Source organism: Poecilia reticulata, chromosome 17 (assembly GCF_904066995.2).
Source record: "Poecilia reticulata chromosome 17, P_reticulata-male-v2, whole genome shotgun sequence".
NCBI lineage: Eukaryota > Metazoa > Chordata > Actinopteri > Cyprinodontiformes > Poeciliidae > Poecilia > Poecilia reticulata.
Window position 1 is genome coordinate 5,684,801 of NC_088846.1, and position 13,616 is coordinate 5,698,416.

General features: G+C 38.1%; 1 protein-coding gene across 3 annotated transcripts in view; it reads right to left on the minus strand.

Annotated features, from left to right (window-relative positions):
• LOC103479194 (low-density lipoprotein receptor-related protein 8) overlaps positions 1 to 13,616 on the minus strand; it is a 105,127-nt gene that overhangs the window by 43,041 nt on the left and 48,470 nt on the right. For all 3 annotated transcript variants that reach the window (XM_081598477.1, XM_081598478.1, XM_081598476.1), the window contains exon 4: positions 9,629 to 9,757. In XM_081598477.1, the coding sequence (XP_081454603.1) occupies positions 9,629 to 9,757 (129 nt within the window). The remainder of the gene's footprint in view (positions 1 to 9,628; positions 9,758 to 13,616) is intronic.

Consider the following 13,616-nt stretch of genomic DNA (forward strand, 5'->3'; position numbering starts at 1 on the left):
AGGCTGCTCTGCTTTGCACTACCAAGACAAGTGATGAGAATGAACTGAGAGTGTTTGTGCATGAGAGTGAGGATGAACAGATAAAGAAAGTAAAAGGTAAATTATATTTTTTATTATAAAAAGAGCCAGCTCCTCCACGTCGAGAGGAGCCAGTTGAGGTGGCTCGGGCATCTGGTAAGGATGCCTCCTGGACGCCTCCCTGGTGAGGTGTTCTGGGCACGTCCCACCGGGAGGAGGCCTCAGGGAAGTCCCAGGACATGCTGGAGGGATTATGTCTCTCGGCTGGCCTGGGAACTCCTTGGGATTCCCCCGGAGGAGCTGGAAGAAGTGGCTGGGGAGAGGGAAGTCTGGGCCTCCCTTCTGAAGCTGCTGCCCCCGCGACCCGACCCCGGATAAGCGGAAGAAAATGGATGGATGGATTATAAAAAGATTTAATTACTTTTTTCCCCTCTGTATACACTCACACACACATATCCTAAGCCTGTTAGTCACCTTGGCTTTCTGAAACATGGTGAGGACAGAGGACACAAGACAAATATCCACCCATCACCAGAAAATCAAAGCCTCCCCAGATTCAAAAAAAAAAAAAAAAAATGAAAATAAAACCTTCAGTCAAATAAAAAGGACCTCTGCTTCACAGAGAATGAACAAAACTAAAAAGATCAGTTTCACTCATCACAGGACATGGATATAACACATTCTGCTTGTAAAAACATGCATTGCACGACATGAGAAGCATCAATAATGAAAAAGAGATTAAAGGGTAACCACATAGCAGGAAGTAAACCTGGTCAGACATAAACTGCAAATGCAAACACACGAAAACACACAAATCCTGACATGGAGTTCCCTGGAGACAGACATGCTCAAAGATAAAAGTTCAGGTTAGTGAGTAAACATTAAGCTCTTCATCACTGAGAGTCAAAGGCACGCGTCTCAACTTTCGCATTTATTTTCTCTAAAGCTGCTGCTCAATGTGAGGCTGACCTACAGAAGTTTTCATCGGGGAAAGCTATTATCAATTAAATGTATAATTCAAAATGTGAATTTTTCAATTAGCAGGGTGCCTCTTTTCCTCTAGCAGAATGTGCTGAAGCTCACTGTGGGTTCCAGCTGAGCTGAGCTGTGTGTGTGTGTGAGAGAGAGAGAGAGAGACAGAGACAGAGACAGAGAGAGAGAAAGAGAGAGAGATATCTTCCTTTCAGTCAGAAAAAAAAACTTGTTGTAATGCTGTGGTTAAGAAAAACATGTGAAGCACCTACACATTTCTCAAGACAAACACTCTGCGACAGTGTTGTGGTCAAGACCACCTAACCCGAGACCAAGACAAGACCAAGACCAGAGCGTATCAAGACCGAGACAAGACCAAGTCTTTTAGGGTTTGAGACAAAGTCGAGACCAAGACCAGCGTCCCGTGCTAAATGACACAATAAAATGTGAAATATGATCAAAATTGCTTCTCAAATTGATCTGAAAGATCCATATTCCCATAAAAACACCTAGATATTAAATACTTAATAAATTTTACCAATATTAAAATGAAGTGCTTCACCAATCACATGCTCTGCATGCTCTTTCGTTCTTGTTTTATTCATTTGTTAATTAAAAAAATATCAATGTACATGATTAAATAAAATAATGATAGCTATTGCAGTGTACGCAAAGCATTACAAGAACAAAGAACGGCTCTCAGTGACACTCCAGTCCTATTTTCTAAGTAAAGAGCCATTCAGAAGAATCGGACTGTTCCTGAATGTCACATCACTATATTGCAGACTTTTGGACACAGCGATGTCCCATATATGTGACAAGTCAGTCAACACCTCCGCACAATAATTAAGTGCAGAGAGGAACAACTTTTTTTCATCACGAATGCTTATGTGTCTTAATACAGCTAGCTTTGCTAACATCACGTCAACGGAGCGTACCTTTCTTTGAGCTTCTTTTCTAAGTGACGAAAAAAGTTAGACGTTGTCCCCACCGTCTGTGAAAGCGAAGCGCTGCTGAGTTAGCTGTGGCCATCGGATTTCTTATGATTTATGCAGCGCTATTCTATTACTGACGATTAGACATCTTCTGCCGCTCAGAGGAAACCACTGCGCATGTCTTGGAGCGCCGCGTGCGAGTGAAGGGTGGGGAGGTGGAGGGGGAGTAACAGAAACACATTATTTCTGTGTTTCTGTTACTCCCCCGCACCTTTTGCATCCACTGAAAACAACGATGTTAACAAATAAACTGGACAGTATGCTGTACGTTTAGCTATATTTTCACAGTTGCGGTCTCAACTGGTCTTGAAATAAAATGCCTAGTCCTCAGCGCCCGAGACCGAGACAAGACCGAGACCAAATGCGGTTGAGTCCGAGACGATACAGAGACCATCAAAAAATGGTCTCGAGACCAAGACCGATCTCAAGTACTACAACACTGCTCTGCGTATCACTTCTCTTTGTCTAATGACTGACATTTTCTCATCAATCAACACCTTAAACGGTGTTTTCACACCTAATAGTCCAGCAGACTCGGTTCAATTGGGGACCAAAATTGCCAATTTTGCTACATTTTCAGCTAGTGTTGTTTGCTTTCCCACTGCAGTGCTTCAAACAACCCAAACATTTTAAAAACCTGTTCACCTTCCTTGCTGCACCAAGAACTATTTGAAAAAAATAGAGATGAAAACCTCTGAAGAAGACAATGAGCGCTACTTCCTTCTTCACAAAATGTGAACACAAATGGACTGTCGCCATATTTTAGTAGTTGTAGAATTTCTCTTAAAAAAACCATGAACCATTTCTCCAGCTAGTATTAGACTGTCGTGTTTGTTAAGATTGTATTTACCCAAAATGCCCTGCATTGTAATCCACTTCCTGCTTTTTGAGCATGCTGTTTCCACATGTACTGTACATTCAAACCAGACTTTCTAGGCAAGCTGGATTAAAGTGGGACTAAAGAGGGCTAATGTGGTTTGTTGAAGTCTACTACTGTTATTGATAAGGATGTAGCTGAAGATGTATTTGTCCAGAAAATTTAATTCGGTTTTTCCTCCCACTTGATAAGTTCGGCACCTTTTTAAACTTGTACACAGGAAGAACACATGCACACAACAGAAGGTCTGAGTTTCAGACTGTTTTTTAGCTAGTCATTGATCCAGGCGTTTGCTGAGGCCTCCACTTGTGTGTTCTGGAGTTTCTGATGAAGCAAATCAGGCTGAATAGTGTTAAATCAAGTAAAATTTCAGTGTCCAAGCCTGCGAGTTTGATTGAGGCCTACCCATACAGGTGCATCTAATAAATACCAACTTTGAAAGAAGTGAATATTTATGCAATCACTGATTTTGGCGCTTCATATTTTTATTTAGTCGTCACTATTTTGCAGAAATCAGTTTTCATTTCGACATTAAATAGTTTTTTTGAGCCAGGGGAGGTTTTTTTTTTTTGTGTGAAATATAGTTACATTTTGTTAATCATGATTTATTTATAAAAGCAATAAAAAGGTAAAACATTCAAGGGGGTGAGTAGATTTTATAGCCACTATATGCAATGTCACAGTAAATCTGGAGCTCAATGTCCCCCTACAGTCATAAAGTCTGCTGTGCAGGAGCATTACAGTTTCTCAGTCTGTCTCGCCACAGAGAAGAAAAGGCGGATTAAACAAAAGCTTAACATACCACTGTTCAACAGCAATAAGGAATAAATCTGATTCTACATAGGATTTAATTTCCTTCTTCAAACATCATCATCACCCAACTGGTGCAGAGGAATAACAAGCAAAAGAGCAATCTTAGCTTAGATTAGCTTAGCTTAGCATTGAGACAGCATTTCCCAAAAAATGCAGGCTGAGGGGAACAAACCTGATCTCAGTCACAAACTTAGAATTGTTAGCAATCAGGTGTAAACTGTATAGAGACGCAACAAATGTTTTTTTTTTAATTTTCATTATTATTATCTGTCATGTCTTTTCATTTGATTTCAGGCGTACCATATAGAGATACCATTTCCTACATACGCACAGAAGCTTTGTTCTACAGGAAGCATATCTCAAGATCGCAACCTAATTGTTGGATCGACTTAAATAAATCATGACTACATCTGCATTCAAAGTAAACAGACCCCATTAATGAAATGGGAACTTGAACTTGTATGACTTTCAGCTCACAAAAACACAGTCTTGATGATATTGAGGCTTGGATGGCTGTACATTTTCAGGAAGAGAGTTTTTTTCTTTTAGCTCATAGTAACCCACACCCTTCAAATAGTATGGGAGTAATTATTGACTCTGAATTTAAATCAGCTCTGTTTTTCTTCCAGTTAAGGTAAATAGTAAAGCTTAAGCCAGTTTTGTTGAGACACAACGTTGAGAAAATATCACCTCTCAACTACTGTGGTGAACTTTACTCTTTATGCATCTTCAGCTTGTTAGCGTCTCACTGCCTGGCTTTTAACTGGTACAGGCATGTATGAGCACATCTTACCCATTCCGTCCTCGCTCCTTTGCATCACAGAATTCATTTTTAAGTCCTGATGTTGACTTAAAAATGCCTAATCTTTCTTCTCCGTACCCATTTGTTTTCTTCCAGCCTTAAACTGGTTTTAAAGTCGTGCCAACAGCTAATCAGAAACTTAGAGGAAATCGAAATTCTTATGCCATTTTAGCCAAAGCAAGTGACGGAAAGCATTAAAGGTCTCAATAATATCACCCAGGACTAGCGGGTTTATGTAATTTACTATCAATTTAACCATGTACTGTGTTTTGTTTCTGTAATTGCAACTACAATGGAGATAATGGACCCATGTCTCATTTCTACTTGTATAAATATAACACATTTGAATTTTGCCTTCACTCAGTTCTTATGAAACAAATAGTGAAATTCAATGCATGTCAGAGTTCTCTGAAGTATTTCAATGCCTTGGAGTTTACAGTAGTGGCGGGTTTATTGATTGAAGTTAAATATATTTCTACGGTGGAACCGTGAAAAAGAATAGCCTTGGGCATTATGGTTTTAAACTATTCATTACACCAAGAGTTTTGAGCAGGGAACTCAAGTGCAAAAAAAATATTAGAAAATAGGTATAAGTCCTTGGTTGCTTTTTGTACAGTTTTTTTTTTCCTCCATCACTTACATAAGTAGAAAAAGCTCTTATCGTTTATACAGTGGAGCGCACCTGCAGGGTAAATGCATGAAATCTGCAGATTCATTTACCTACACAAGACATACAGCCTCTTCTACACACTATCTGATATTAATAAAGAATAAAGTCTGTGAATGTTTTCAGACTGTAAACATTCAGACGAGAATCTACATGCAAACGTATTAATGTTCAAATTCCATTGAGCCGAACATATTTTGCTCAGAGTATTCTCCATCATAGGAGGAAATTTACAGAGATATTTAATGCTTCCAGAAATCTGTGCCTCAGCAACAAATGTGTTTGTTCATGTTTTAAATGCTATTGTTGTTTTTGTTTACATTAGGTCAGTGAACCATTTTTTGATGGTAATTATTGGTGGATAATTTGTAAGTGTGAGATTTTGCACTTTTAATGCCTGGTCACTATATGAACATCTAAGAATGTTTTTAATTTCTTTTCTTTTTATTTGAAAAGTGCAAAGAATGACTGGATCTAAACTCTGAGAATGGGTGTATTTAATGATTTATATGAGTGGACAATACCGTATATGATGTTTTCTAACAGAATCAACAGTAAGTGAAACTTACAAATGTGAAATAAAAAGAAAGAGCATTGAGATTGTAAAGAAACACCTAGCAATTCCTGCAAAAAAAAAAAAAAAACTAACCACAGACTAAACTAAGTTTACATCATTTGACTGAAACCGAATAAATTTCTCTAATCCTGAAAATTAATCCGCTTGACATTTTCATTTTTTATTGTGTGCTCTCCAACATTCAACAACCATGTTCTTTAAAAATATTGGTGCAAGCTCCTAAATATAGATAGATAAAAGTTTACCTTCTTCTTCAAAATCATAGTAAAAAAAAAGCTAAACAAAAACCTCATATGAAATTTAATAAAAAGAATAAAATCTGCCTGATAAAGATTACTGCCCTCCCTTATCTTAATGAATATTACACTCCTATTTCTTTTTATTAATGTAGACAATATCTAAAAATAGCCCTTCACTATTACCAGTTTGCCAGAAGTACAGATAAAGTTGATTTGCAGCAGCATTTTGATAAAACACTTAATGAAACGTAAAGACATTTTTGTATGATTGTAAAAGAAAACACTGAAGATATCCACATGATTCGTAATCGTCTTGGCAAAAATTGATATCTGGTAAATAATTTTCAACATGCTGCAAAACATGACAGCAGAACATTTAAGCTGAGGCTCAATGTCGTTGTTTCGAGCAGCAGGGATGCTGCGGCTGCATGGGAGCGTAACTGTGGTTGGAAATTAAGATTCTTGTGGAACAAATGACAATTTCACTTTAATGAAAATGACGTGAAATGAGGCGATGCCTGCAAGCTAGTTTAGGCAGAGAGTTGACTTCACATGTGATCTCCCATCCACGCCGCAGAGCGCATGAACATACCTCACCAATTTGAATGGTTTGTTTAAGCTTTCTGAATCATCCTGCAGAATGTGTCACATTGCCGCTGCTGCTGCCTTTTAGCCCTTCCACCACCGCCAACATTTCCAGGAGGCTGAGCCTGTCACAATAACTAAATTTGCTGGATGACAAATCATCGCAGAAATGATTGCGATAAACCATTTTTAACTATATATGATAGTAATGGCATATTAATGCAAGTACAAAGATAAAAAAAAAACTAAAAACTTTCATTTCTAAGGAACAGTTAATGCTGGAACTGGAGAAAATGTTAAATATCCAAAATAAACAAAATAACAACAACAACAAAATTATGAAGTCTCTGCAAGCAAAATTACATTAAGAAAACTTAAAATTGGGGAAAGCAGGCAAAAGTTCCAGTCAGGACTTTTGTTAAAAACAAGAAAAAAGTGAGTTTCAAATGTTTGCAGCATTTTTCAGATGTCCTGTTTTGAACAATATTAAGCATAGTAATATTGTTGTTAGCATCTCATTAACGATTTTTGTCCAAATGGAAATGATCAGGCTCATTTTAATTTATCATGTAATTAATTGATTTATTGATTACAGGTGAGTTGTGTCTGTTGTCTCTGTTGCTTGTTAAACATTCAAGCTGAAAACTAACCAGACTTTACAGGTTTAATGTTTAACACCAATGTGTCTTTATTCCATTTGTCACCACAGTAAACAGTCATATTTAATATCATTCGGTTTTCACTTCTTAATTAAACAAAAAAACACATTCACAACTGAAGAGGCTTCGTGAAGCATCAAACGAAGCCGTCTTCACGTTTCGGTTCACGCTTTCTGGAATTTCTGCATGATTTTTTTACTGACTTTTCTGTGTATTCATAATTTTTACTTCTGAATCTGAGCTTAGATCGCTTACACAAACGTTTATATCAGTTTAACGGCTGTGCAACTTTTGGAAAAGTTTTCTGCATTACAGCAGTGAAGAACACTCATCGCTTTTACAAAGGAAAATAAAAGTTTGGTTTCGTCTGAAGCCTTGGTTATCTTTTCTGTTTATTTTATTTATTTATTTTTTTACCAAAGAAGTATGACAGCTAAGTTAGAACTACCTTCTGATTTTTGATGAGTACGGCCGTTAGAATTAGATATTTTTTCAGATCACTGAGCTGGAGCGCAGACACAGTAGGGGAAAACAAAATCAGTACTTTGCAGCTCAAGATTTGATCTACAGACAGTTAAAAGCTTCTAATCCTTGTTTCAGACGTCCTCTTTCAGGCTGGTAACTGAGTCAAGTCACTCTTCAGATAAACTGCTCTGAGGAGCATTTAAGAGGTCTAATTTGTGATGATATCATCCCCGTTCTTTGCTAATGCTACAGCCAGCCTCTCTCTCTCAGTGGGTTACGCTTGGCGCCATTTGTCCCCGCTGGGATTTGAGTCTTTGGCCGGGTGGACGACATCCTGCTGCCTGCCCCCCCGTGTCACCGCTGAGAGGTTTAAGGCTGCCACATCAATACCGACATTAGAATGAGAGCAGGATTAGTTCAGGCTAGACTGGGTCTCAATGAGCAGCGCAGTGAAAAGACATCTAAGCTAAGAAGGAGCTGGACTGAAAGTCAATAGAGTTGCTAACAGTTGCTCCAGAATGAGTACACAAGGATAAGTACTAGGACTGTCAACGTTAACGTGATAAAACTGAAATGTTTTCAACTCTGTTTTGCGTCGTTAAGTCGTGCTAGCTCAAAGTTTCACATGAATTATGCTGGTCGCTCGTAGAAATGGATGGAGAGGGTCCATCCATTTCTTATTGGCTCTAGTTGTCTTTATTTGAGAGTGGTCAGACAGGAAAGTGGGTAATAAGAGAGGTGGAAGTCATGCAGCAAACGTCATCAGGCCGGGACTCAAACCTGCGACGACCGCATGGAGGGCTGGGCTTGTGACATGGGTTGCACTCTACAGCTGCTGCACCACCGCAGCACCTCCAGAGAGGGAGGCGTCTAAATGAACGTTTAAAACAAAATGGCTTCCTTATGAACTTTTAACACTGGACCTGGAAGACATATCTAAAATAAATAAACCAAACAACTGAAACAATAAATAAAATGAATTATTTAGTCTTTTAAAAAAAATGTCCTTAAAGAAAGAGGCTATTTGAGACCGAACTAACGACTTTATCTTCTAGGTTTTGGTAGAAACAGAGAAAAGAGAAAATTGATAAATCATGCAAATGGAAATTGTTGACCTCGGTTTAATTTATCACATGATTATTTTATTTATTGCCTATTGTGACAGACCTAATTATTGTCATACAATAATGACGCCGTCTTTAATCAGGTGAGTTTAAATAGAAGATGTGTTTTTAATGTACTTTTTCTGACTCTCACACTGATTCTATCATATGCAGCTTCTTGCTTTGATGAAAATTCACACGACACAAAACATATTGGGACATTTCAGAGATGTTTTTTTTTAAATGTGCCATTTCCTCAGCTTTCAACTCAGAACACGTTCAGATTTATTGCCTCAATCACATTTTTCCTGACGTGAAGAGGAAACCGAGCATATTCTTCACGGCTCCTCAGAAGTAGGCCAAGGATGGTCCCCGAAGCGATTTGGGGGAGGGGGCTACCATACGTGCGAGTCACGTGATTGGCTGTGTCTAAGGTGCCTTCATATTTGATGGCTCTAAGAGCTTCATGGAGAGTTTAAGAACTGTAGAAATCCTCCTGGTATCACCGGGAAGCCCCCTGTATCTGATGTTTCACACCACAGATCATTTTACATCAAAGAGGGACTGCTGTCAAGCACGGGTAGCTTAAATCTGGAATCACTTCGAATCCGTCGGAATATACAGTGACTTTCCTGCTGTGCTTTAATGCGTTGAACTTCTAAGTAATAAAACTGAAGAGGATAAAACCTTTTCAGATCTAAAAGTTCATCTGCACTTCTTATTTATTCACTTGTAAACCATGAATGTTGCAGGTATTTATCAGAATGTCTCCTGAAATGTGATCAGCTGTAACAGAAAAAAATATATACATATAAAGTCATTTGCTTTTAGGAAGGCGACTTTATATAAAGCTCACCAGATGCACAGTCCTCCTCGTCCGCCCCGTTCTCGCAGTCTTTCTCCCCATCACATCTCCATGACAACGAGACACACTTGTTGGTGGATCCCCCGCAGTCAAATTTCTCTGGAGGGCACGTCTGTTTGCCTGTAGATGGAGATCAAACAGACAGGGGAAGATTTCCACGGTGAATTTATAGGCCCATAAAAGCAGTTTAAAAACAACAACAAACAAACAAACTACAAACACAACAGCCAGCATGCGATTAAAACTCATCGGATGCTACAACACTTGGTTTTTACTGTATGGGCCGCCTCTACAGCGGGGAAGCCTGCAGAAGGATCCTGAAACACAGCGAAGGCGAATTTGGCTGAAATGCAAAAGTACAATCCGCATCTCCCCGTCCACATCTCCCCGTCCGCTCCCTCCTCTCCCTCTTTTCCTGCCAATCTGTTCGGGTTGGCACAGTCGATTTGATGCTGATTACAGCGTGTTTAATATGACGAATGTGGTTAATTATAACCCTTTGCTTACAGAGCCGCCTGAAGCCTTCCAGCAAGAAATCAAAGGCACAACCTACAAAACGAATCATCCAGCCTCTTTTATGCTTAGATTATTTATTATGCTGTTGTGGTGTTGCTTTTTATTTGACCCTTCTGGGGCCGTCATATGAATACTACTCTGTGAGGAAGTTGTTACAACAGGAAGACGACTCTGTTAGCCATCAGTGAGATGAAATGACTTCAGGAAGCACAAACAGTTGAAGAAGATAATTCAATTTAAGTAAATGTAATTTATTTATCGAAGCATCAAGGTAACTATCAAGTAGGACTGGGTAATAAATCAATAATATATATTGCAATAAACACATGATCAATATCAACAGTGGATAACATAGGATCAGTTTGGCAATATTTCAGACATTTAAAATAAAAAAACAAATAAATAATTATCAATAAACTGATATGAAAATGTTATATTGTGATATGTTTTCCAGCCACATCATTTAGCCCCGTTATATTATCAAGGTACATCTTTACATGCTAGGTAACTGCTAACTGTGCTAACTGTGTTAATATACATCTGAAATAAAATGCTAAAGACAGTATAAAAATATTCACTACATAATCATGTTGTTGCCATTTCTTAATTGACACATATTACATTCTTAAAAAGCATAGAAAAAAATAATGAACTATAATATTTGATAAAGGGGATCTAAAGTCATTCTTTTGGCTTAGATTTTCATAGTATAGGTATCCCTGTCCCAGTTATGCACGTTGCCCGTGACAACCTATTTGCAGCCCCCCACGCAGGAAGCAACTCCATTATTTGCTGAGGGCAGAGTAAGAACACGCTCCATAATGAACATCATTTGTGAGCTCTAATAGAATCTCTGATGCTGTCGCCAGTAATGTTAGCTGTACGTTGCATGGCGGGTTATTGGACCAGACAAGGAGGGAGTCTCCGAGGCCATGTTTGCACACAGAGCACATCTGTTCGTACAGTAACAACATTGTATTTCTGTTCAATCTGAATTCCTATTTATCTCAGGCAAATCCGATTTGCTGAAGATTTCGATTAGGGAAAAAGAGAAAAATCTTTTGGATTACAAAACGCTCGTAGAAGTTCTTTTATTCAAACATCAGTGCCAGTTTATGATTTGTACATGCATAATGCGATGTTTTACATGGTTTTTAATGCCTTTCCAGTTTCAGTTCCTATTGGTGCGCCGGTCTTACAAGTCAGTTACACTCTGTGTGTAAATGACTTTGTTCTTATCACAGTTTTTCTTCATAGAAATGCAGTAGTGAATGTCTGTACATCATTTACATAGAAATAATTGGAATTCAATTTCTATTGTCTGACTAATAGTAATTATAGAGACAATATTTAAGTCAACGCTCGTTGAGGTTCACAGCTCTAACCCCTTCAAAATAAGAAATGGATGTATTTTTACCAATCTGCTGTGGTACATACTGTATGCAAGCGAGTCACCACTTCCATTTAGAAACCAGTGAGCACATAACTTTATACTGTTTTCATTAGTAAGAAGATAAAAAGAACAGATTGAGTAACTAACTATCCCATATCAAACTAATGCAAAAACAGCTGGTATGAACATGAAGCTGGCTGAAACCTGCCAGCCTCTTTTTATTCAGAAACGCAATGTCTTATGATCTGAAGGTTGTAAGTTCGATTCCAGCGTCCTCCTGCCACATGTCGATGTGCCCCTGGGGAAGGTACTTAACCTCAAATTGCCTCAAGTGTATAAATGTGTGTGTTTGTGAGTGAATGGGTGAATGTGACTCTAGTGTGAAGCACTTTGAGTGGTCAAAATGATTAGAAAGTTCAGTCCATTTCCATTCAAGAATACAGTTGGAGCAACCAATGTACGGTAAGCGTGATGGTCATAACTATGTACTTATGTGAAGCCAATACATATCACTGATATCGGCCTTTATTTTCCCTTTTCTATGGAGAGCAAGAAGCATTATGATTACTAGGCCTGTCACAATTACAAACTTTGCTAGACAACAAATTGTCCCCATAATTATTGCGATAAATGATATTGCTTTTTGAGACCATTTACCAATAATATATTTTCTCTTTAGCCTCTAAAGAGAAAATAAACTTTAATTTTGTAAAGAACACTTACCAATGAAACTGGGAGATATTTTAACTATTCAAAATAAAACACGACGACCAAAGACAATAAAAAAATAAAACGGAGATAAAAAGCACATGTAACCAAAACCATGAATAAAATACTTCATGGCGTCTCTGCAAAACAAAATTTCCTTGAACAAATATTAATAATCAGAATGGAAATTATCAAGCTCATTTTAAATTTATGTGATTAATTGATTAATTGTTCATTCAAAATTCTATATGCATACTTGAAATGTACACACTGTATAAAATGATCCAAACTTTTTTCATCTCTGAATGATACTTAATAGGACTTTTTATAAAGTATAAAAAAATGAAAATCTAATCTTAGCAGTAAAAGTTTCACAAAGTTTTGTGCTTCTCTGTGGGACAGAACCATCTTGAGCATCATTGTCAACAATTTGGTTATTTGAGTCAAAAAAAGTTATTCAACATTCAGGGTAAATATTAGTTCTAGGTTTGAAAATAGTCCTCAAACTTCAGCTAAATGAAGCTGTAGCAACATGCCAGCCGTACCAACCAAACAATAGAGCTGAAAGCATAAAATGAAAACATCAAACCTGCCTTAAAAGTGATTTAATGTGTAATTAGAGCCGAGCATTCATCCTCTGCCTGAGTGCTGCTGTCCTTGCAACAGTGAGAGGTTGACAGTAGGAAGGCAGGAGGAGGAAGTGCTGGAGACAGCTTGTGTCTGGGGAAAGCGAGCAGCAAAGATGGCTAATGCAGAGAGGTCATGACCCCTTCAAATAAAATAAATAAATAAATAAACTCTCAGAGTCTACATCAGCAAATACTTCAGACTCAGAAAACCATGTGCTACCGTGTTCTGTTAACTGGGAAGTGACATTTGCCTCATGCACAAACTACGGGCTGAAAAACAGCTGCAGGTAAATGTCAAACAGGAGATTTGTAGCTCTGAAGAGATTTCAGAATGAGGTGGAGAACTTAAGTCTGCTGTGCTTCAAAACTGTCAGTCAACAATGTTGACAGATGTACGGTATTAAAATAATACTCTGGAAAATGTTCTGCAGCAATAAAGGAGATAAGAAAATATCATGTATCGCAAATAAGCAGCGTGATCAAGCGGTTCTCGATTAGCAAAACAGAAAAAAAGTATCGAGTCGAGACAGTAAATGTTTTCTGCTACTTTCATGGCAGCAACAGCGATGTCGAGTCTTTGTTCTGCGACTTGTCTTTTCCAGTCAAACCTAATTTGCTTCTTTCCAAACACGACTGTCAAGCACTGACAAGTGGAGTATGTAAATGCTGAACCGAAATGAATGCTCACGAATGAGTAACGTCTGAATGCCAAAGAATACAGGGGCTGCTTGGA